The sequence below is a fragment of the Pan paniscus genome, chromosome 11 (assembly GCF_029289425.2).
Source record: "Pan paniscus chromosome 11, NHGRI_mPanPan1-v2.0_pri, whole genome shotgun sequence".
Taxonomy (NCBI): Eukaryota; Metazoa; Chordata; class Mammalia; order Primates; family Hominidae; genus Pan; species Pan paniscus.
The window spans coordinates 11,114,954-11,139,920 of NC_073260.2; the positions used below are offsets into that span (position 1 = coordinate 11,114,954).

At 53.1% G+C, this 24,967-nt stretch overlaps 1 protein-coding gene across 5 annotated transcripts in view; it reads right to left on the minus strand.

The window, feature by feature from the left end:
- Window positions 1-24,967, minus strand: part of DNM1 (dynamin 1) — a 51,885-nt gene that overhangs the window by 17,609 nt on the left and 9,309 nt on the right. For 4 of the 5 annotated variants that reach the window (XM_063594183.1, XM_034929154.3, XM_034929152.3 and 1 more), the window contains exons 2-11: window positions 19,269-19,342; window positions 18,842-18,991; window positions 18,322-18,525; window positions 17,488-17,586; window positions 17,233-17,393; window positions 15,327-15,469; window positions 15,064-15,199; window positions 14,800-14,867; window positions 13,272-13,410; window positions 3,593-3,679 (exon numbers count right to left, since the gene is read on the minus strand). In XM_063594183.1, the coding sequence (XP_063450253.1) occupies window positions 3,593-3,679; window positions 13,272-13,410; window positions 14,800-14,867; window positions 15,064-15,199; window positions 15,327-15,469; window positions 17,233-17,393; window positions 17,488-17,586; window positions 18,322-18,525; window positions 18,842-18,991; window positions 19,269-19,342 (1,261 nt within the window). Of the gene's footprint in view, window positions 1-3,592; window positions 3,680-11,486; window positions 11,626-13,271; window positions 13,411-14,799; window positions 14,868-15,063; window positions 15,200-15,326; window positions 15,470-17,232; window positions 17,394-17,487; window positions 17,587-18,321; window positions 18,526-18,841; window positions 18,992-19,268; window positions 19,343-24,967 lie in introns of all 5 variants that reach the window. The other variant, XM_034929153.3, reaches the window with a different exon arrangement.

Here is a 24,967-nt window from a genome sequence, read left to right on the forward strand (position 1 = left end):
GAGAAAAATTGGGAGCAAGCCAGTGGCCATCTGAGGGTGAAATAGATTATGATACTCTCTAGACAAGAAAGCACCCTGCAGCTGTTCAAAAGAACAAGGACAGGCCGGGCGGGGTGGCTCACGCCTGTAATCCCAGCACTTTGGGAGGCCGAGGCAGGTAGATCGCTTGAGGTCACAAGTTCACAAGTTCGAGACCAGCCTGGCCAACATGGTGAAACCCTGTCTCTACAAAAATACAAAAATTAGCCGGGCATGGTGGCATGCACCTGTGGTCCCAGCTACTTGGGAGGTTGCGGCAGGAGAATGGCTTGAACCTGGGAGGCAGAGATTGCAGTGAGCCGAGATTGAGCCACTGCACTCCAGCCTGGGCAACTGAGAGAGACTCCGTCTCAAAAAAAAAAAAAAAAAAAAGAACAAGGATAATGTCCAGGTTCCGGCCTGGGAAGACCCTTGCAAACGATTAAATGTGAACATATTTGGAATTGAGTAGTTATGAGAATGACTTTCCAGATGGGACAAAGACTGCCAGGTTCAGACCCAAGCCCCACTGCTTCCTGTGAGCTTGGGGTCTGTCCTCACTTAGCCTCAAAGTCCACAAATGTAGCGTTTCTGCCTCTTAGAACTGGTGAAGACACAGGAGATGAGATACTCAACAGATGTTAGATATTACAATTATCTTCAGAGGAAAAAGGCAAGGCACACAGCAGGCTTGTGGTTTAGGATAAAGATGGAATCTGGATTGTGTGTGTTTGTGTGTGAGTGCACACGCATAAGAAAATGCCTGCAAGGTGACACACTAAACTGTTTTGCTTTTTGGGGTATCACTGAGGCAGAGTCTCACTGTGTTGCCCATGCTGGAATGCAGTGGCATGATCATGGGTCACTGCAGCCTCCACTTCCTGGGCTCAAGCGACCCTCCCACCTCAGCCTCCCATGTAGCTAGGAATTCAGGTGCATGCCGCCTCGCCTAGCTAGTTTTTTAAATTTTTTGTAGAGACGGGGTCTTGCCATGTTGCCCTGGCTGGTCTCAAACTCCTGGGCTCATATAATCCTCCCCCACCTAGGCCTCCCAAAGTGCTGGGGTTACAGGTATAAGCCACTGTGTGAAGCCCCAAACTGTTAGTAATGGTTATTTTTCAGGAAGAACTAGGGGTGGGGAAGAGTGAATGGAGGGCTATCTCCTTGTAATTTAACCACTTCGATACTGATTGAATGTTTTATTGAGTATTTATGATGTTTGTAATTAAAAAGCAATCAATAAGGATTTAAAAATATGACATCAACAACAAAAACATGAATGAATGGAGATGGCAGCATCATGGAGAGATGTGTGAAAACAGGAAATGGGAAATGGGAGCCAGAGGGGGCTACAACAGACATGTAGGGGCATGGCAGACAGGGATCAGGAAGGAGGACTAGCCTCCGAGCTCCATGAGGGCCACGATGGGCCCTGCTCACCTCTGCTCCGTGCAGCTCAGAGGTAGCGTTCAGTGGCTATGTTTGTGATTGAAGGAAGAAATGAATGAATATTTGATGAACGATGACATAAAAGGTGGGGGTGGCTATGAGGGGTATAATGTGACCCAGAGAAACAGCAAATAGACAAAGAGAGGCCCAAAGAGAGGACCACAAGGATAGACTGCCAGAAAGTGAAGAAAGCCTGACCAGCCTGGGCACGGTGGCTTATGCTCGTAATCTCAGCATTTTGGGAGGCTGAGGCAGATCGCTTGAGCCCAGAAGTTTGAGACCATCCTGGGCACCATAGTGAGACCCCCGTCTCTACAAAAAATTTTAAAATTAGCCAGGCGTAGTGGCATGTACCTGTAGCCCCAGCTACTCGGGAGGCTAAAGTCGGAGGATCGCTTGAGCCTGGGAGGTCGAGTCTTCAGTGAACCATGATCATGCTACTGCACTCCTGCCTAGCAGGGGCGACAGAGCAGGACTCTGTCTCCAAAAAAATAAGCATAGAACCAGCCTATGGCCCAGCATTTCCACTTTTAGGTATATACTCAAAAGGGTAGAAAGTGGGGACTCAGATAGGGATTTGTACACTCATCTTCAAAGCAGTGTGATTCACAATGGCCAAAAGGTAGGAAAAACCCACATGAATAAACAAAGTGTGGTCCATCCATACAATGGAATATTATTCAAGCCTTAAAAAGGAAGCAGCTTGTTTTTTTTTTGAGACGGAGTCTCACTCTGTTGCCCAGGCTGGAGTGCAATGGCATGATCTCAGCTCACTGCAACCTCTGCCTCCCGGGTTCAAGTGGTTCTCCTGCCTCAGCTTCCTGAATAGCTGGGATTACAGGCGCCCACCACCAAGTCCGGCTAAATTTTGTATTTTTAGTAGAGATGGGGTTTCACCATGTTGGCCAGGCTGGTCTTAAACTCCTGACCTCGTGATCTGCCCACCTCGGCCTCCCAAAGTGCTTGGATTACAGGCATGAGCCACCACGCCCGGCCAGGAAGCAGCTTTTGACACATGCTACAATACGGATGGTCCTGGAAGACATTATGCTAAGTGACAGATACTGTATGACTCCACTTACGTGAGGTCCCTAGAAAAGTCAAATTCATAGAGACAGGCCAGGCACGGTGGCTCACACCTGTAATCCCAGTACTTTGGGAGGCCGAGGCGGGTGGATCACTTGAGGTCAGGAGTTTGAGAACAGCCTGTTCAACATGGTGAAATCCCATCTCTACCAAAAATATAAAAAATTAGCCGGGTGTGTGGTGCGTGCCTGTAATTCCAGCTACTCGGGAAGCTGAGGCAGGAGAATCGCTTGAACTCAGGAAGCGGAGGTTGCAGTGAACCGATTTCATGCCACTGTACTCCAGCCTGGGCAACAGCGAGGCTCCGTCTTCAAACAAACAAACAAACAAACAAACAAACAAACAAACAACAAATTCATAGAGACAGAAAGTTGAATGGTGGCTGCCAGCTGCCGGGAGCTGGGGGAGCAGGGAATGGGATGTTAGTGTTTAATGGGAGAGTTTCCGTTTTGCAAGATGAAAAGAGTTCTGTGGGCCGGGCGCGGTGGCTCACGCCTGTAATCCCAGCACTTTGGGAGGCTGAGGTGGGCAGATCACTTGAGGTCAGGAGTTTGAGACCAGCCTGGCCAACGTGGTGAAACCCTGTCTGTACTAAAAATACAAAAATTACCCGGGCATGGTGGCTCACGCCACCTCCCAGTAGCCTCCCAGCTACTCGGGAGGCTGAGGCAAGAGAATCACTTGAACCCAAGAGGCGGAGGTTGCAGTGAGCTGAGAGATCACACCACTGAACTCCAGCCTGGACGATAGAGCAAGACTCTGTCTCAAAAAAACAGTTCTGTGGATGGATGTTGCTGTGCAACAGTGCAAATGTACTTAGTGCCACTGAACTGTGAGCTTAAACATGGCTAAAGTGGTATGTTATGTGTATTTTACTGCAATAAAAAAGAGAGAGAAGCAGAGAGTCAGTATGAGACAGAGGAAGACTGAGACAGAAGAGACAAAACAAGAAGGAAGCAACCCCAGGGCCAGGAGTGGAAGGCGCAGGCGGCCAGGAGTGGAAGGAAGGCGCAGCCAGGCCGGGTGCTGCGGGGCTCACCTGCTCCTTAGTGCGGCCCTCGCGCTCCCGGATGTGGGTGGTCACGATGCGCTCCATCTCCTCCCGCAGCCGCGGGTACTGCTGGAGCTGGGGAAGGGCAGGAGGGCAGAAAGCCACGTACACAGAGGGCACGGGCAGGGAGCACCCACACCCCACGAGTCCAGGGATCCGCGGCGCAGGGTGGGAGACACACAGAATGCCCACAACGCGGGGAAGAGAGACCTGGGGTCCCAGGACGCTGATGGCACCAAGCCACGGCCACCCCTTTCCCCCAAGTGTGGGTTCCAAATGGCGATTCAAGGGTCTTCCTGGTTCCGGGCCCTCTTCACTGGCCTACCTGGGCAACTTCAGGGCAGAGGGGTGGTTCCCGTGGGAGAAAGGCCATGGGAATGAGCCTGCCCCGCAGACTGGTTAGGTTGAGGCCTCTGGGGACCGTTAGCTCCCAAGGTGTTCCCTCATACTCAGGGCTACCCCGTGCCTTCCTAAAGGCGTGGAGGGACAGCTAGATGGGGAATCAGGCAGGGGACAGCCTCTGGACTCCTATCCAGGAGGAATCGGGGGAGGACAGGGCCCAAGGTGCCAGTTGGCCTCCTGAGTCAGGCTGGGACAGGCAATGCTCCTTGTCAGAGCTGGGGAGGGGGTTCAGGGGAAAACCAGCAGTCACACCAGAGGACATGCAGGAAACACAAGCAAAAGCATGCGAGGGCTGGGGGACATGCAAGGCGGGGGCCAGCAGCATGAGCAGTACCCCGCGGGGCCTGGCTGGGCCCTGGCCCTCTTGGTGGAATCCATTCAGCTCTGTCTCCCTTGCATGCCCCTGCCCAGCACCACCATCCCCATCCACATCTGCCCGGCTCTGGCCAGCCACACTGTCTCGACCCCACTCCTTTGGGGTAGGAGCTCAGCAGCACCTCTTTCCCCCCAGTTCTTATGAAGGGAGGCTGAAGGGGAAGTTGCTCCAAGCCCGTCCCCCTCTGCCTGCGAATCGTGCCCTCAGCTCAGTCGGGCTCTGGGCACAGCCCAGGTGATTCACTTGACTACAAGGTTCTGCCGGACTTCAGCTCCTCCAGAAAGCCTGCCCCGACTGCTTGAGAGCTGAGTTAGGGGCCTCTCTCCACTCCTCTCCCACTCCACCTCCTCCAATCAACTGGGTGGCAACTGTCCCCGAAGCAGGGCTGGGGCAGGGCCAGGCCCATGGCCAGTGCTGGAAGAGGGCGTGTTGGAGAATGAGGGAATGAATGAAGGATGGATGCCAGGGTGAGTGGCACAGGGTCCTCAGCCCTCTGGCCCATGATCAGCTCTTCCGGGGAGGAGACTCAGTGCATTTCTGATGGTGGGAGCCCACCCCCAGGGGCTCCAGTCCTGTGGGCCCACCCTCTCCACGCGGTGGCCACCTGGGGCCCAGGCAGCATGATGGGGCAAAGCTGGGAGCGCTCCTCGTCCTTCTTCCCGTGGCTGGGTCAGGCCCTTCAGGTGGGTCTCCCAGTGGAGGAAGAGGCCCAGGGATTGGTGTGCCTGAGTCACAGGTGGTGATTCTGAGGGCAGGATGGAGGCCAAGGAGTTTTGAGGAGGGGCATGGGAGAGGCAGGAGGATGGGGAGAAAGCAGGGCCCTGGATATCGGTCCAGGATGCCAACACGAGGGATGCCCGCATCACACCCATCATCCCGTGGCTGTGCCAAGGGCGTGGATGATGTGGCTAAGCTCAGGAGACCTGGGGGAGGGGCAGTCTGAGACCAGGGGCTTAAAAACGTGACTAGAGGGGCCCTGTGAACCCCACTGCTCCTGAGGCTCAAGGAAGGGCTCCCGCTCTTTGCAGTCTCCAAGTCTGGGCAGACATTTGGGACTGGGTCACAGCCACCAGGCCTCCTCTGAGGTGGTCCCAAGTGCTCCCTCCCAGGGTAGAGTTTGGAGGAGCAGGAAGAAGGAGGGAGGAGGAGGGAGCAATTTGCCAAAGAGCATGACCAATTCTCCCACTAACCGCCTGGATGTCACATGTCTCAAGTTTTCCACGTGTCACCCATGGTAGGGCAGCCTCCACCCCTTTGAGAAGTTCTGTTCCCTTTGAGCATCTTTTTCCATTCTGGCTGCCTCTGAACATTTCCAGGATGTTCCGCCAGCTTTTCAAAAGGAACTTTCCCCTCTCAGCCCTTGGCTGAGGGGGAGATCAGCCTGGAGCCCACCGGGTTAGCAGTCAGGGACACAGCCCCTGGAGCCATTCAGCCCTGGGTTCAAAGCCAGCCGCTGTCCGCTGACTCTCCTTAGAAAAGTGACCAGACCTCTCTGGGCCTCAATTTCTCCATGTGGAAAATGGGGTAGTAATGACACCTTCCCTCCTAGAGTTGTTGAGAGAACTGAGCAGCACACCCCATGCCCAACATTAAACTCTTGATTTCACTCAGAGATGGCAAGTCTAATCCCAGCAGGGCTGGCAGTAATGAGAGTTCACTTATTAACACTCATTAAACTTCTGGCAGGAGTGACTTGATAACCTTAGAAAACTCGAGGGGAGGAAAAAATATATATACAAAGATAGGCAAAGGTGAGTTTTGCCTATAAGGAAAAAAATAATTATGATCCACTAAACCAATCAAAAGGCAAAAGTGGCCGGTTGCGGTGGCTTGCACCTGTAATCCCCGTACATTGGGAGGCCGAGGTGGGCAGATCACCTGAGGTCGGGAGTTCGAGACCAGCCTGACGAACATGGAGAAACCCCGTCTCTATTAAAAATACAAAAGTAGCCGGGCGTGGTGGCGTGTGCCTGTAATCCCAGCTACTTGGAGGCTGAGGCAGGAGAATCACTTGAACCCAGGAGGTGGAGGTTGCAGTGAGCTGAGATCATGCCGTTGCACTCTAGCCTGGGCAACAAGAGCAAAATTCTGTCTCCAAAAAAAAAAAAAAAAAAAAGGCAAAAGTATCAGTTTCCTCCTTTTAGACCAAAGCTTTCCTTTCCAAATATTTGTTGATCAGTTTTTTCTGCTCACAAAAATCACACAGACGGCAGGGCATGGTGGCGCATGCCTGTAATCCCAGCACTTTGGGAGGTCGAGGCAGGCAGATCACTTGAGGTCAGGAGTTTGAGACCAGCCTGGCTAACATGGTGAAATCCCATCTCTACCAAAAATACAAAAATTAGCTGGGCCTGGTGGCACATGCCTTTAATCACAGCTACTCAGGAGGCTGAGGCATAAGAATCGTTTGAATCCAGGAGGCAGAGGTTGCAGTGAGCCGAGATCGTGCCACTGCACTCCAGCCTGGGCAACAGAGCAAGACTTTGTCTCAAAAAAAAGAAAAAGAAATCACACAGACTCACTGTAAAAGATTAGAGCATGACTAAAATTTATGAAGTGGGCTGGGCACGGTGGCTCATGCTTGTAATCCCAGCACTTTGGGAGGCCAAGGCGGGTGGATCACCTGAGGTCAGGAGTTCGAGACTAGCGTGGCCAACATGGTAAAACCTCGTCTCTACTAAAAATACAAAAAATTAGCTGGGTGTGATGGCGGGCACCTGTAATCCCAGTTACTTGGGAGGCTGAGGCAGAATTGCTTGAACCTGGATGGCGGAGGTTGCAGTGAGCCGAGATTGCGCCATTGCACTCCAGCCTGGGCAACAAGAGCGAAACTCCATCTCAAAAAAAAAAAAAGTAATAATAAAAATAAATAAATAAATAAATAAAATTTGTGAAGAGAAAATAAAAAGATTCCTATGGTGAATACGCCTTTGAGATTTTATCATTCACATATATTATTTTTTCTCCAAAATACCATACATTCTTTTCTGAAACCTGCTTTTTTTTTTCCCCAACAATATGCTGTGGAGGGACAAGTGAATCCCATCTTTTTTTTTAATTTTTAATTTTCTTTTTTTTTTTTGAGACGGAGTCTCGATCTGTCGCCCAGGCTGGAGTGCAATGGCTCAATCTTGGCTAACTGCAACCTCCGCCTCCTGGGTTCAAGCAATTCTCTGCTTCAGCCTCCCGAGTAGCTGGGATTACAAGCACCCGCCACCACACCCAGCTAATTTTTGTGTTTTTAGTAGAGACAGAGTTTCACCATGTTGGCCAGGCTGGTCTTGAACTCCTGACCTCGTGATCCACTCGCCTCAGCCTCCCAAAGTGCTGGGATTACAGGTGTGAGCCACCACGCCTGGCCACCCACCCTCCCTTTTTTTTCCTTTGAGATGGAGTCTCGCTCTGTCACCCAGGCTGGAGTGCAGTGGCGTGATCTTGGCTCACTGCAACCTCTGCCTTCCAGGTTCAAGTGATTCTCCTGCCTCAGCCTCCCGAGTGGCTGAGATTACAGGTGCCCACCACCACACCTGGCTAATTTTTCTATTTTTAGTAGAGACGGGTTTCACTATTTGGCGAGACTGGTCTCAAACTCCTGATCTCAGGTGATCCACCTGCCTCGGCCTCCCAAAGTACTGGACTGGGATTACAGGCATGAGCCGCTGCACCTGGCCAAGCTTTTTTTTTTTCTGATAAGGTTTTGCTCTGTCTTCCAGTCTGGAATATGGTGGTGTGATCACAATCAGAGCTCACTGCAGCCTCGACCTTCCAGGCTCAAGCAGTCCTCCCACGTCAGCCACCTAAGTAGCTGGGACTACAGGCGTGTGCCATCATGCCCAGCTAATCTTTTTATTTTTTGTAGAGACAGGGTCTTACTATGTTGCCCAGGCTGGTCTCTAACTTCTTTTTTATTTATTTTAGAGACAGGGTCTCTAAAATAACCCAGGAGTGCAGTGGTGCAACTGAACTCCTTGGTTCAAGCCATCCTTCTGCCTCAGCCTCCCAAGTAGCAACGACTGCAGGTGCACACTGCCACGCCTGGCTAATTAAAAAAAAAATTTTGTAGAGACAGGGTTTTGCTATGTTGCCCAAGCTGGTATTAAACTTCTGGCCTCAAGCAATCCTCCCGCTTCAGCTTCCCAAAGTTCTGGGATTACAGGTGTGAGCCCAGCCTATATAAACATTTTAATGGGTGCATAATATTCTATTGAATAGATTTATCACAGTTTACTTAACCATTTTCCTATTGGTGAATATTTAGATAGTCTCCAGTTTTTCTTTTTCTTTTTCTTTCTTTCTTTTTTTTTTGAGATGGAGTCTGGCTCTGTCACCCAGGCTGGAGTGCAGTGGTGTGATCTTGGTTCACTGCAACCTCCACCTCCCAGGTTCAAGCGATTCTCCTCCCTCAGCCTCCTGAGTAGCTGGGACTACAGGCACGTGCCACCATGCCCGTCTAATTTTTGCATTTTTAGTAGAGACAGGGTTTCACCATATTGGTCAGGCTGGTCTTGAATTCCTGACCTTGTGATCCACCCACCTCAGCCTTCCAAAGTTCTGGGATTACAGGCGTGAGCCACCGTGCCTGGCCAGATAGTTTCCAGTTTTTCAATATTCTAAATAACCTGACAATGAATATCTCTGTGGATAGAGTTTTGCTTTTCTTTCTCTGTAATTGTTTCCTTAGGATAGATTCCTAGAAGATTGATTACTAGATATAAACATTTAAAAACCATGAAACACTTTGACTCTCATTCCAAAAGGAAAGCAGTGATTATGGTAAAATTTGGAAACAACCCAAATGTCCATCAAGAAGCCACTGTTGCCAGACGGTGGCTCATGCCTATAATCCCAACATTTTGGGAGGCTGAAGCAGGAGGACTGCTTGAGGCCTGGAGTTCAAGAGCAGCCTGGGCAACATAGTAAGATCCTGTCTTAACAAAAAAATTATTAGGCCAGGAGGGGTGGCTCATGCCTGTAATCCCAGCACTTTGGGAGGCTGAGGTGGGAGGATCTCTTGAGGTCAGGAGTTCAAGACCAGCCTGGCCAACATTATGAAACCCCATCTCTACTAAAAATATGAAAAATTAGCTGGGTGTGGTGGGAGGAGCCTGTAATCCCAGCTACTCCGGAGGCTGAGGCAGGAGAATCGCTTGAACCTGAGAGGTGGAGGTTGCAGTGAGCCGAGATGGCACCACTGCACTCCAGCCTGGGCAACAAGCGTGAAACTCTGTCTCAAAAAAAACCAAAAACAAACAAACAAACAAACAAAAATATTAGCTGGGTGGGGTGTGGTGGTAAGTGCTTGAAGTCCCACTACTTGGGAGGCTGAGGCGGGAGGATCGCTTGAGCCCAGTTTGAGCCTACAGTGAGCTATGATTGTGCCACTGTACTCCATGCTGGGAGATACAGCAAAACCCTGTCTCTAAAAAAGAAAGAAAAAACAATGGGATAAATACTACAAATACATCTATAAGGATGTTCATTGTAACATCGTTTGTGAAGGCAAAAAAAAAAATTGAAACTTAAATGTCCGTCAAGAGGACATTGAACATATAAATCATGCCACATTTCTACAGTGGAATACAACTCTATAGTTAAAGAGCATGAGACTGGCTGAGCGTGGTGGCTCACACCTGTAATCCCAGCACTTTGAGAGGCCAAGGTGGGCAGATCACCTGAGGTCAGGAGTTCAAGACCAGCCTGGCTAACATGGTGAAACCCCGTCTCTACTAAAAATACAAAAATTAGCCAGGCATGGTGGTGCTCACCTGTAGTCCCAGCCACTTGGGAGGCTGAGGTGGAAGTACCGCTTGAACCCAGGAAGTGGAGGTTGCAGTGAGCCGAGATCGTGCCACTGCACTCCAGCCTAGGCAACAGAGTGAGACTGTCGCAAAAAAAAAAAAAAAAAAAAGGCATGAGACCAATCTTTATGTAGCAACATACAAGGATTACACAACACACTGCTCAGTAAAAAAGAATGCCCGGTGGCTCATGTTTGTAATCCTAGCACTTTGGGAGGCCGAGGCAGGTGGATCACCTCCAGTCATGGGTTCAAGACCAGCCTGGCCCACGTGGCAAAACCCCATCTCTACTAAAAATACAAAAATTAGCCAGGTGTGGTGGTACATGCTAGTAATCCCAGCCACCCGGGAGGCTGAGGCAGGAGAATACTTGAACCCAGGAGGCAGAGGTTGCAGTGAGCCAAGATGGTGCCACTGCACTCCAGCCTGGGCGACAGAGCAAGATTCCATCTCAAAAAAAAAAAAAAAAAGGAATGGAGATGATTGATGCTTATTTGAAACTCAATGCTAAGGTGGATGTGCCTCCACCCACCAGCATAGGGAAGTCCTTCAGATATAGGTGAGGCTAGGCTCACCCCTGGCACCTCAGATTTAGCCTGCTGGGGAAGCTCCTGCAGGCAACTGATTCTCTCGCACTCCCCTGGGAAGAACTGCTTTAGACAACCTGGCTAAAAATCCTCAAAATGCCCAAAAGCAGACAAATAGGAAAAAGGCATCTAAAAAGTCACAGACAACTCAAAAGAGACCGCCCCTGTCTCTCACGCACGGATTACTGTAAAGTGAGTAATCCAATATGCTTGCAGGCAAATTGGTTTTGAGGAACTAGGACAGCTCCCCCTGCCCAGGAGGCCCTGACCTCAGACCCCTTCCTCTGTCCTTCCTAAAACTGAATCACACTCTGCTTCTCTTTTCTGAGACTCTGTTTTGCCATCTGCAAAATGGGAATAACAACACTACCCACGTCTTAGGGTGGTTGAGAGGACTGAGTCAGATAGTAAGGGCAAGCACTTAGCGTGTGCTTGGCACATAGTAGGTGCTCAGTAAACAGCTGCCATCTCCTTAACATCATCTTCATCACTAGCATAGGTGCCACCAAGGAGGCTTGGGTTGGAGTCAAGTCTTCTGGGATGGGGGCCTGGAGGGGTCATGAGTGCAAGTACCCAGGGTTAGAAACTGGCAGGAAACACTAGGGCTGGGTCCCTGCGGGTAGCCGTGAGGCCGGCTCAGCAGATCCTTCTGCCCACGGGAGGCTGTGGCCACAAGGAATGGACGGCCAGGCCCAGCCCCGCCCAGGCGGCCGTCATACCTTTTCGCTACACTTTCTGATGGTGGCTGTGAGCTCACTGACTACCATATCCACACACTTGATACTGGGCTCTTTGAGCTTCTGCACCTGCTTTTTCACTGTGGCTTCAAAAGCGAGGTCAGGTGTGAAGAGGCCCGTCCTGCACCCAGGGAGGAGGTGGGGACAGGAGGAGGAGCAGCCGTGGGTGGGGAGGAGAAGTGGGTGAAAGCCAAGCAGAGACAGGAATCCAGGGGTGGAGAGGATGGCACGGGCACGGGGGAAGAGAGAGAGACATCGACACAGATAAAGAGAGAGAGAGAACAGAAGACAATGTGAGTGTGGGACCGGCCCTCCCTTGCCACCCGGGGTTGGCACCTCCCAGGTGCTGCCAAGCATCCCCTGGGCTCCATAGGTATGGCCAGAGGTACGAGGGACCAAGCCCCTGCTCCGTACAAGACCCCTATTGAGTTCAGATCCTCTTCCCAGGGATGCTCCCCTGCTCCTCGGCCTCACTGAGGCTGCCTGCTCTCTCCCAGTGCCGTCTTTGTCCACAGCCTTGGGTTCTCCTAAGGAGCTGACCCAGGCCAGGACAAGGCCAGGACCTCATCCACCCATCCTGTTCAATTCTACGTTTCCCAGTGTCCCAGAATTTGCTTCATCCTGACTCCAAACCTCAGTACCATTCCCTATCTCTAGGGTTGCCGCATCCAGCTGCCCAGGCCATGCACTGCACAACTCCAGGGGGGTCCATTCCCATAAACCGTGGCGCAGAGGCTGCCTCCTAGGGTTGCAGTATAGCAGCCTGACCTCCACTCTCCAGCTCCCTGCTCTAGTCCCGCCCCTCCCTTTCTCTTCAAGGGGCATTCCTTGCCTCTCCTCCACAGGGGTTTGGTGGAACCAAAAGACAGAAAGAGAAGAGGAAAGACAGAAAGAGTAGAGGTGGTGATAGAGAGGGGCCGGGACAGCAGTGGGGAGAGGAAAGGAAGGGAGGCTGGAGGGTGGAATCGAGGAGCACTGGACTTGGAGTCCAGAGCCGTGGCTTCAAGTAACAGCTCTGCCACTTCCTGACTACTGTGACTTGGGCAAGCCACTTGATCTCCTGGAGCTTCAGTGTTCGTGCTGTGAAATGGGCACCGTCCTCCCTGTCCTGCCTCCCTGCGTGCTTCTGTGAGGCTTGGATGGTGGGGCAGATGGGAGAAGGGCTCTATCCCTGGAAAGCCAGATGTGGATGGAAGGGAGGGAGAGGCCCTGCGTGAGGGTCTTATGTGAGCATCCTGTGTGAGGGTCCTGAGTGAGGGGGAGATGAGTATGGGGAGGATGAAGGACAGCGGGGAGCCAGGGCACCTGCTAGTCCGGGGTCCTCTGCACCCCCTCTGGCCACCCAGGCCCACCGAGCAGTGCCCGAGAAGGCCCTGCATTTCACCTGTCTCCAAGGCTAAGGTTTCCCCAGACCCCTCCCTGGAGCTCCCAAAGATGACACCTCTGAGGACAGGGAGGGGGCTCAGGGTCCCCTCAAGCCCTATTCTCTGAGCTGGGGGAGCTCTTGGTGGGCTCTTGGGGTAAACAGCCAGCCATCATCCCCGTCTCACCCATGTCCAATCCCTGGGTCCCCAGACCTGGGGGCCAGGGGTGGGTGAGGCCCTCTCAGAGGCACATTGTCTCCTATTCAGTGGTGGCCTGCCTCCCCACCCCGCTGAGGTCTGTACATGCTACCGAGGAGGCAGGGGGGGACATGGGGAAGGAGCGCCTGGCAGCAGTGCAGGGCGGGGCAGAGGCGGTGGGGGCTGGCCCGGGCCTCCGGGTTACCTTCTTGGTGCACTGTCTAACGGTGCTGATTAGCTCCGAGATAACCATGTCCACACACTTGAGACACGGTTCTCGGATCTTCTTCACCTGCTTTTTCACAATGGTCTCAAAGGCCATGTCTGGGGTAAACAGCCCCGTTCTGAACGCCCGGAGCGGGAGAAGGGCAGAGTGTCACAGGCCAGTGCCGGCCAGGAGGGCCAGGCCGAGGCTCCTCCCCAAGCCCATGAACTCTGCCTGAGGGGCCCTTCCACTACCCCTCTCTGGGCCTCAGTGTCCCCAGTTGTAAAATGGGAGGGAGGGGTTCTAATGAAGGGTTTTTTGTTGTTGTTGTTATTTTTTTTGAGACGGAGTCTTGCTCTGTCGCCCAGGCTGGAGTGCAGTGGCGCAATCTTGGCTCACTGCAACCTCCGCCTCCTGGGTTCACGCCATTCTCCTGCCTCAGCCTCCCAAGTAGCTGGGACTACAGGCGCCTGCCACCACGCCCGGCTAATTTTTTCGTATTTTTAGTAGAGACAGGGTTTCACCGTGTTAGCCAGGATGGTCTCAATCTCCTGACCTCATGATCCGCCTGCCTCGGCCTCCCAAAGTGCTGGGATTACAGGCGTGAGCCACCGCGCCCGGCCCTAATGAGGCTCTTTGGGGCAAGACAAGGTGGTTGAGTATCTGATATGTAAGTCCTGCTTCCTCGTAAGGGTCTGTGCATATAGAAGATTCTATGGCCAGAAATGGCTTGAAAATTGCCAAACGTGGTTCTCCATAAGAGCCTTTCCAGGAATAGAGTGTTTTGTTTTAAGACTAGGAAAGAGATCTTTTTTCTGTGAATTGGCCAGTGCAGTTATCAGGAAGTAAATTCCATGCCAAATCTTGGAAATGAACCTGCATGAGAGCAGGGGACACTGGGTCTTGTTCACTGCTTGGCATAGGGTAGGTGCTTTAAATTTTCCTGCCCAGTGGATTTGCTGGATGAACACAGCATAGATCCGGGTCCCTGAAGGGGATCTAAGCTTTTAAGGAACAGATTCCACCTCCCAATCCTGTTTCCTACTCCACGGGTTGCCTAGAAGGAGGGCGGTGGGGTGGAATGGGACTGACTCTGGGCTACTGTGAATACAGGAGGGTCTGGAGGATTGCAAAGTCCCCGGCCGTCATAAAAGGACACAGCCTCATACTTAGATGCTCCACCCCAGGCCCTCGTAGTGGTTTGGACATCTTTGTCCGGTTACCTGGGTGGCACTGGGGGAGCTATCTCACCCTGGGGATGGGCCCAGCCCCAGAGGGTGTTTCCCCGGCCACCTGCGCCCTGGGCTGTGCCCAGTTGGCCCAGCAAGTTGCAGTAGGCGGGGTGGCCCGGGTCCACCTCCCCAAGCTGGAGCCTGTCATGCAGGGAGCCAGAAAGTTGGGGTCGAGAGGACTGGGGAACAGAGCTTTCAGTCCTTCCTGAGGGAGGCCCACTTCATCACTCCCTGCGCCTCTGTCCCAGACCCCCTACTTCTGGGGTTCAGCCACCCTCCCAGGCCCCAATACGTGCCTAATGCCATGGATATTCTTGATAGCATAGCTGATCTCCCTTCGGAGTTCCTTCTCATCAAACTCCATCTGTGTAGAAAAGCAGAGAAAAGCCTGGTCAGGGCCTGTCCTACTACCTGGGAGGTCAAGACAGGGCCCACCCCACACCTAGGGCTGGGCATCAGGGCCTGTGGGGTGGGGGTCAGCAAAAACACACGCAGAGAGAGTCCTGAGTGAGGGTGGGGGGAGTCCTGAGCCATCCTGTCCCCAGGGCTGCCTGACCTACCTTGACCAGCTCGAAAGGGAAGCGCTCGTGGAAGATTCGGTTAATGCGGGCTCCCCCCGACAGTTCGTAGGTGTCGATCTGATCTCCTGAGCCCTCAATGCGCTTCTCAAAGTCTACTGCGAACTGCTGGACCATCCTGGGGGGAGAGTGGTGTGGCCTGAGGGGGCAGGAGCAGCCCAGCAAAGGGAACCCTGGGAGAGCCCCACGCTGAGAGGCTGGGGGCGGGGATTCAGTGATAGGAGCAGGAGCTGGGGGAGCCTCACTGCAGCAGGGCCTTGGTCTTGCGAGCTGGGTCATCAGGGCGGAAGTTCTTGTATTCCTCCACCTCCTTCTCGATGGACAGCAGCTGGCTCTGCAGCTTGTTCCGCAGCCCCGGCAGTGTGTCCCGGATGTGGTTCGTCAGTTGCTGGGGGTAAGGGTGAGGAAAGGGTTGAGGACAGATGGTCACAGGGCCAGGAAGGGACTTGGATGCCAGGGGACTGTGTGAACGTGGTGAGGTGGAGAGCTATGGAGGGCAGCCCTGCCACTGCTGCCCGGGCCACTAGCAAGAAAACTGGTTCATAGAAGGAGCTTGCAGAGATGTATTAGTTGAATTAATGAGTGCATAATTTTCAATAAAGCCAGAAATCTGGATTTGTATTTGGAATTTCCTGATTTTTGGCCAATTTAATATTTTTATTTTTATTTATTATTATTTTTTTTGAGACGGAGTTTCACTCGTCACCCAGGCTGGAGTGCAATGGTGTGATCTCAGCTCACTGCAACCTGCGATCTCTGCCTCCCAGGTTCAAGCAATTCTCCTGCCTCAGCCTCCCGAGTAACTGGGACTACAGGCGTGCACCACCATGCCCAGCTAATTTTTTGTATTTTTAGTAGAGACAGGTTTTCGCCTTGTTGGCCAGGCTGGTGTCGAACTTTTGGCCTCAAGTGATCCACCCGCCTCAGCCTCCCAAAGTGGTGGGATTACAGGCATGAACCACCATACCATCCCAATTTAATATTTTTAGACGTGCGTCTGAGGCAGGGGTGGCCAGAGGGCTGCCCCTTGGACCCTCTGGGTTTAAAGCCTCCTTTAAGGTCATTCTCAAGTTCTAGCACTCATTCTCACTAGGTGCCCCCACACAGTATCTCCCTAAACATTTACAACAATCCTATGAAACAGGTCTGATCACCATTGTCTCCATTTTACAGATGCAGAAATAGAGGCTCAGAGGCCAGGCACGATTATGGCTCATGCCTGTTATCCCAGCACTTTGGGAGGCCAAGGCGGGCAGATCACCTGAGGTCAGGAGTACGAGACCAGCCTGGCTAACATGGTGAAACCCCGTCTCTACTAAAAATACAAAAATTAGCCAGGCGTGGTGGTGTGTGCCTGTAATCCCAGCTACCTGGGAGGCTGAGGTAGGAGAATCCCTTGAATCCAGGAGGCAGAGGTTGCAGTGAGCTGAGATCGCACCATTGCACTCCAGCCTGGGTGACAAGAGCAAAACTCCATCTAAGAGAGAAAGAAAGAAAGGAAGGAAGGAAGGAAGGAAGGAAGGGAAAGAAAGAAAGAAAGAGAAAGAAAGAAAGAAGAAAGGAAAGAAAGGAAAGAAAGAAAGAAAAGAAAGAAAGAAAGAAAACAAATAAAAAAGAAATAGAGGCTCAGAGAGCCAGAGAGAGTGTCTCAGAGGGGGAGTGACAAAACTGGGATTGGAAACCAGGTCTTGCCTACACAGACAGACAGTCAGACAGACAGACAGACAGACACACACACACACACACACACACACACACACACACGCTTCAGTTCTGGATGCCCCATTCCAGATGGAGAAAAGTCCTGGGGAAGCTCCTGGGATTCCCTGTCAAGGTCTTCAGCCGAGTATACTTGAATCCTGGCCCCCAAACCCAAGCTCTTCCCCATGACACCCTCCACATAGGTCTTGGCCTTCTCTATGTTGGGGACTTCCAGGGCTTCCCTGGCAGGTCCCAGACAGGGAAAGGTCAGTGAAGCTTTGCTGCTACCTGGCTGTGGGGCTGTGGGCAAGTTGCTTTGCTTTTCTGAGGCTTAGTTTGTCTATCTGCACTACGGAGAGGCTAACCTCTGCTGTTCACTCTCAGAACACACTTAAATTATCCTGTTTTCATGCTTGTTTCCCCAGGCCCCATCCTGGCTTGGTTGCCTACCTGATTGAGGACCTTCTGCAGGTAGGGCGTGCCCATACGGTCAGCCAGGTGGCGATAAGATGGATGGGAGAGGAAGAACTTTCGTTCAGCAGCCAAGGCGGCGGTAATGTCCTTCTTGCCATCAATGTCCTTCTGGCTCCGGTTCACCACCCCAATGTAGCCTGTGAACAGTATCAAGGTCAGGGCAACCAGCCTCAAGGGGAGGAGAAGGGTGGGGAAGGGCTGGGGAGTGGTTGAGGGGCATGGCCTGCTTACCTCTGCGCAGGGGGAGCAGCTTGTTCTCCAGCACGTCACGGGCATCTGTGCCCTCGTCCATCAGGTCCAGCTTGGTGATGACCCCGATGGTGCGCTGGCCTGGGTGCACCAGCAGGAGGGCCGTCTACAGCTGCACCCGCTCTCACACACAAATCCATGCACTCCCACTCCCATCCCCCTGTTCTCCTTGGCCCCCTGCCCACTCACTGCCTCCTCTCTTTTCCCCTTATTCATTTTCCACAGAGTAGCCAAAATGATTTTTATTTATTCTTCTTGTTTTTTTATTTGTTAGAGATGGGATCTCGCTTTGTTGCCAGGCTGCTTTCCAACTCCTGGCTTCAAGCGATCCTCCCAAGTTGGCTTCCCAAAGTGCTGGGATTACAGGCGTGAGCCACTGCACCCGGCCTTTTTTTCTTTTTTGAGACAGGGTCTCACTCTTGCCCATGCTGGACTGCAGTGGTGCGAGTAGGGCTCACTGCAGCCTCAACCTCCTGGGCTCAAGTGATTCTCCGGCCTCAGCCTCACGAGTAGCTGGGACCACAAGCGTGCACCACGGTGCCCGGCTAATTTTTAAATTTTTTGTAGAAATGGGGTCTCACTAGGTTGCCCAGCCTTGTCTCGAACTCCTGGGCTCAAGCAATCCTCCCGGCTTGGCCTCCCAAAGTGCTGGGATTACAGGCATGAGCTACCATGCCTGACCCCCAAAGTAATTTTTAAAGGTACAAATCTGATCCCACCGCTATTCTTAGACCGTTCAGAGGCTCCCCTTTACACTAAGAATAGACAGCCTGCAAGCCTGGGGTTTTGTGCATTGGCCACCGGGTGGGAACCTACCCTGGGGGTCCACCTCCTTGGCGACCTTGAGGGCGTCAGAATTGGCCAGGTCAGAGTTGGCGGGGGACACGGCCAGGATGAGGCAGTTCTCCTTGGTGACAAACTGCATAAGCATGTCTCGGATCTGGAACTCGATGTCGGGAGGTTGGTCCCCCACCGGGACCTTGGTCATTCCGGGCAGGTCCACCAGGGTCAGGTTCAGCACTGGACAGGGCGGCGAGAGGGCGGGCTCAAGGCGAGGGGCGTGGCCGCGGGCGAGGTTAAAGAATAGGGCGGGGTTAGAGAAGCTGCTTGGGAGCAGGGAGGCAGGTGGGTGGGACTAGGAAATCTCAGGGCGAAAGTGGCAGCCTGTTGGAGGCGTGGCCGGAAGTGGGCGGAACACGGCTGGGTGGAGCTTGGAATAGGATGATGCAGAGGCGGGGTCGCTCTAGGGGCGGAGTCTGCAGGAGGAGCGAGGCACGCAGAGGTGCGTCGCCAAGAAAATGATTCTTAGAGGTTAGGGCGGGGCCAGGGTCCTCACCGTGCGGCGAGTAGACGCGGAGGTTGATAGGCACCGGCGAGATGCCCTTGTTGGTGCCGGTGACCCTGTCGGTCTCGGCCTCGATCTCAAGGCGCACCTCCTCGAAGTCGGTGAATTTCTTTCCCTTGCAGTGCAGGAACTCGGCATATTCTGCTCCAGAAGCGGGCAGGGGAAGGGCAGTAGGCATCAAGGTCTGGAACCCCACCTGGGGGTTTTCATCTCCCACCGGTAATAGAGCCCTCTAGACACACCCAAGCAGAACCACCACCCACGTCTCCATTATGTATTTTGATCCCCGCTATCCCTAAGGGGAACGAGGCCCACAGTCACACAGCAAGCAAATTCGTGGCCAGGCTGGCCCTCAGCTTGGGGACGGGGGAGAGGCTGGAGTGGGCAGGCCTGGCTGCTGGTGAAGGAGGGCACGTACCTGTGGTTGCATTGACCAGCTGCAAGACCAGGGGACGTCGGGTGACAATGCCAGATCCTCGAGGCAGGAAGTCCCTGCAATGAGTTGGAGGTCAAAGGAGGGTCAAGATATGAGGGGGCGCCCTCTGTCCCAGGGGTACCTGTCCGGCCCCTGGGAAAGCCAAAGTTCCCTCCAAAGTGCTGGCTCCACCGCTCCTTAGCCCAGGGGCTTCAGGTAACTAAGAGCAGCAAATGGCAGCCCAGAAAGGTGGAAAATACTTTTCCTCAAGTCGCCTGGGTCACAGAATTTATGCATCTGAGCTGCCAAGAGACTGGATCAACTCCTAGATACGTCCTGTGTTGGTTTTGAACTAATAGGAAGTCCCTGCCCCAACTCAGCCACGGCCATTCAGCCCCAGAAAACGGAGGCATGGGGTCTCCCACATGCCTATGTGTCCAATGCCCACAGAGTGGATCCCAGGAAACAGAGCTGTAACTTCTCCCCTCCCTTCCGCTGTGGGGCAGGGCAGCATCTCACTTCCCCTTCTCCAGGCTCCATATGGCTAGGGTTGAAGAGGAGTGGGGAAGGAGGCGGCAAGGGAAAGGACTCATGGGCCGGGTGCAGTGGCTCACGCCTGTAATCCCAGCACTTTGGGAGGCTAAGGCAGGCGGATCACCTGAGGTCAGGAGTTTGAGACCAGCCTGGCCAACATGGTGAAACCCTGTCTCTACTAAAAATACAAAAAAATTAGCTGGCGGGGTGTCAGGCACCTGTAATCTCAGCTATTTGGGAGGCTGAGGCAGGAGAATTGTTTGAACCCGGGAGGCGGAGGTTACGGTGAGCCAAGATGGCGCCATTGCACTCCAGCCTAGGCAACAAGAGCAAAACTCCACCTCAAAAAAACCCACAAAAAAACAAAAAAACTCATGCTTCTTAGTGCCTACTGCATGCCAGGCGCTTAGTGGGGCTCCATACTGTAGCCCCATGAGGCAGGTGCTGTTATTACCCCCATTTTGCAGATGAGGGAGCTGCACCTTAGAGACATTCAGGTTGCACAGCAACCCTGGTCTCGGATATATTTGACTCTGCAGTGACACTCCCCTGCCCTTCAGCCCCCCGTGAACCGAGCCGCCTTTGAAGGACTGGACTGAGAGGTCCCAAAGTCATCCCCCATCCCCAGACCTGACAGTCTATAGCTTAGACATCTGCTCGTGCCAATGTCAACCTCAGCTGTCCTTTTGGCTGACTCTTGTGGGTGCCGGTTCTCTGTCCAGTCAGCTCTTTTCATCCACCTCCCTCTGCACCACCCTCCAGCTGGCGCAAGCACAAGGGTGAAGGCCTCTCCAGGAATCAGGATGTCAGAATTGCCAGTCATGGGATCTCCAGGGCCCAGGAAAGGGGGGAACAGGTCGAAGCCCGAGGGACCATTGAGACACAGCTAGCGCCTTATTCACGGAGAGGCCCAGGGAGGGAAAAAGATACATTCAAGCTCTACAGAGCCAGAGGTGGAACCCAGGTCTCTTGCTCCCAGCCCAGAGCCTGACCCAGACTCACAAGTCTTCTTGCACCCCAGGGTCAGGAGCTAAGGGTCTTAGGTACAACAGACTAGACCCAGAGCTCCTAGGTTCAAAGCCCCCTCTTGAAGCCTCTCCACTGCCTCACGTCTGGGGAAGTGGACGCTGCTGGGGAGGAGTCAGGAATTATACTGGAGAAGGAGAAGGATGGTAAGCCCTGTGTATATTCATCATTTCTGCGCACCAGGCAAATGCTTTTCATTCTTGCCAGACAGTGAGCAGGGCAGCCTCTTTCTGTCTGCCACTGTATCCCAGTGCCCAGGACAGGGCTTAGCACACAAGGGGCACTCAATAAATTCTGATTGAATCCCCAAGTCCTCGAATCTGTGCTCTGATATAGAGATTATCATTTTACAGAGGAAGCAGCTGAGGCTCAGAGAGGTGAAGTGACTCACCCAAGGTCACACAGCAGAGCGGGGATTCAAAGCTGAGTGTCTGTTGGACCCTCAGCCTGGAAACTTCCTCATTCAATGGTGCTGTCTCAAACCCAAGAAGCCAGACTTGGCTTTTTATGTAATTCAATTAAATTCAGTCTGTGCCGGGCCCTGGGGATGGGAGATGATGAGTCAGACAGTTCCCACCCTGAGGAACTCACAGTGTGGTGGGAGAGACAGACAAGTAAACAGATAATGCAATGCAGCGTGGTATGCGCTAGAACAGAGGTGTGCCAGGCGGCACAGAGGGAGGGGGTTTGCTGGGGGGTGGGAGGACTTCCGGTCTCAATCGCTCCCATCCTTTACTCAAAGACTCCTTTGGGGGCGTGACTTCCAGTTTTGGGAGTTCCCCAGGGCTGTGGAGATAGAACAGCTGTTCTCATAGAAGCTGGGGTGGGTGTGGGGGCCGGGGGTCCACCCTCTTCTCCACCAGCTCCTCACCAGCAACACCATGGCAACAGTAGTTGCCATGGAAACTGCAGGAGGGGCTGGAAAGGATGGGACTCCCCTCAAAGAGTCCCCCACACAGAGACATGGACTTTCCCTGGAGTTCTTCCCTGAGAGGCCTCTCCTTGAGCAGACGGGCCCACGCAGCCCTGGTGAGCCTGAGGGGTGGAGGTCTCCAAGGTGCCACATAGCGGGTGTGGGGAGCCCAGGGCCCAGCTGGCAAGAATGCTGGGTGGTCAGGGTCTGGGCCAGCTGCCTGCTGCCTCCCCAGGGCTACTTAAAGGGCAAGTAGCTTCTGGGAAGCAGAGACTAGAGGCAGGGCCATGTCTGGGGGTCAACCCCTCCCAGAGCCAAGATCTCCTGGTGCCCAGATGGGGAGGTGGCCCATCTCTGTCATGGCCCAGGTTCTCAAAGTGAGGCCCTCACGCGGCCTGCATCAGAATGCCTTGGGTAGTTTGTCCAGACGCATGCTCCTCAGGCATGCTGGGCTAGAATCTCAAGAGGGCTTCACGGGGAGGCAGAATCTGGGTTTTAAATGGATCCTCAGGTGGTTTCCACACTCCGTGTTAAGTTTAAGGACCATCTGCCCCATGCTGAGGAGCCAGTGCCAGGCTGGCTCCTTCATCGAATCCTACATTGGCCTTTCCTTGGCCTGGTGCCTGGTGCCAGGACCCGAGAGGTCTGCTTCCCAGTCTCACGTCTGGACTGACAGTGGGGAGGACCAGCAGGTCCCCAGGTCCGGACAATGAGCTCCTCACTCACTTCCGGGTTCCTGCCTGGCACAGGCCCCGCACGTAGTAGGCGTGCAGGCAACACGGGAAGGAATGTGCATGACTCAGCAGCTCCCTAGCTCTTCCCTTTCACCTGGACACACTGTCCCACTTTAGCCCTCTGTTTAAGGGTCCCCTAGGTGGCCCTCCTTCTCCCCAGTGGGGATCCAGACTAGATCCAGCCTCCAGCTCCTGGTTAGGCTAAGGGAGGACAGAACAGGTGCCCAGAGAAAAGTATCAGGCCCACCAGCCTCGGAGGCCGCGTGCTGTGCCCAGCGTGGGAGGGGCGGCTGCTGGCATGCCAGTTCTCCCCACTCATTTGGAGCAGATGGTGGGTTCCCAGGGAGGCTGTGCCTGGCCATCTGCAGAGGCACCTTCAAACGTGAAACATGAGGGGACGAAACAAACACCTCTCAGGAACCCCAAATGCCACACTCCCTGTCTGAACTGGAGTTGTCACCGTGAGAGGGGTCTGGAGAAACTGAACCCAAGGGCTGACGTGACCCCTACCCCTACCCCTACTCTAGGACCTGAGACTTGGGACCAGAGCTCTGGGATCCTGGTTCCCAGGCCCTGCTGAATGCAAATGACCCCAGGAAGTAACGTGCTTAACTGGGCGTGCACCCAGTGCTGGTCATTCTTCTATGCCTCCTCTTTTTTGGGCTCTGATGTCAGATGGACCCCACATTGAATGTCTGAGCTGTCATGTAGGAGCTGTGTGGCTGTGCACAAATGACCATACCTCTCTGAGCCTCAGTTTCCACATCAGTAAAATGGGTTGCTGTGAGGCTTATACCAACTGATGGCTGAACCAATCGTGGCCACTATGATTATAAATAACGATAGCTTGCTGGGCATGCTGAGACCACAGGCTGGACTCCCACAGCCTCGCCACCAGAAGAGGCAGCGGGGAGAGAGTTGGACGGTGGGTTTCCTGGAGGATGGCAGTGAGCGTGGGGGTGAGGGCAGGATATTTCCAGCCAGATCTTGACCCTGGAGGTGGAAGGCAAGGGGGGTGGGCAGGGGCGTGCTCTGAAGCAGGGAGCTGGGGTGCCTGCAAGGGAGTGGGTAGGCCAAGAAATACAGTTGGGAGGAGGTGAGGCTACCCCCAGGCAACAAGTCGCTCTCTGTTCCTGCTGCCCCAGGGGACCCTAGGCAGCCCTGTCACAGCTCATGAATTTCAAGCTGAGGTCTGAACACTGCAGGGCAGTTCTGGCCTTGGCTTTCCTTGATGTTCTGATGGCCCCGGGAGCAGGGACTAGGCTAGACTTGTTCGTCACAATATCCCAGCACCCAGCCCTGGGTCTGGCATGTAGCAGACTCTCAGGACACCCGCACTGACCAAAAGAGGGAATGGAAGATGAGCTCTACCATCGGCTTCATTGTGTAGGGTAGAAACTGAGGCACAAAAGGGAAGAGTCTTGCCCAAGATCATGGTGCAAGTTGGTGACAAGGTAGGGCTCCTGAGTCCGGGTAGGTGCTCTCTCCACAGCAATCTTTCTCCCTATTAAGCAGAGCCTATTACTTTCCCTTATTTCTTATCTTCTCATCCTTCCTACTTTCTTTCCCACCCTCCCTCCCTCCCTTCCATTAATCCAAGGGTTGATGACTTTGTATTTTCAAAAGGGAAATAGATCTCTTTTGCCTCTAATTTTTAAAATCATGTGTTCTCCATTTTAAAAGATTCAGAAAATGACAAGGTGCGGTGGCTCACTCCTGTAATCCCAACACTTTGGGAGGCCGAGGTGGGCGGATCGCCTGAGGTCAGGAGTTTGAGACCAGCCTGGCCAACATGGTGAAACCCCATCTCTACTAAAGATACAAAAATTAGCAGGGTGTGGTGGCGTGCGGCTGTAGTCCCAGCTACTCGGGAGACTGAGGCAGGAGAATCGCTTGAACCCGGGAGGTGGAGGTTGCAGTGAGCCGAGATCCTGCCGCTGTACTCCAGCCTGGATGACAGAGTGAGACTCTATCTCAAACAAACAAACAAACAAAAAGATCCAGAAAATACGTGAAATATTTAAAAAATAAAAACCAATCGTCATCCCAACACCTGATGGGAGCCACTGTCAACATTTTATCATTCATCATCATCATCATGGCTAAACACTGAGGAATTGCTGACTGTCAGCCAGGGACTCTGCCAGGGACTTGAAAATCTACATCAGCACAAGATTTCTTTTTAGGGTGACGGAAATATCCTAAAATTAGATAGTGATGATGGTTGCACCACTTTGTGAATATACCAAAGATCATTGAATTGTGCCTTTAAAATGGGTGAATGGTATGGCATGTAAATTATACCTCAATAAAGCTGTTTAAGAAAATCTACAGCCTTTGGATCGATTCTTGCATGGCTGTGTGAAATCAGAGTGATCAGTTTCTCCATGTTACAGGGAAGAAACTGAGACTCGGAAAGGTGAAATCACATGCCTCTCAGGCGCTCACATGCACACTGGGTTATCAGCCCTTTGATAGCTTCTCTATTCACCTAA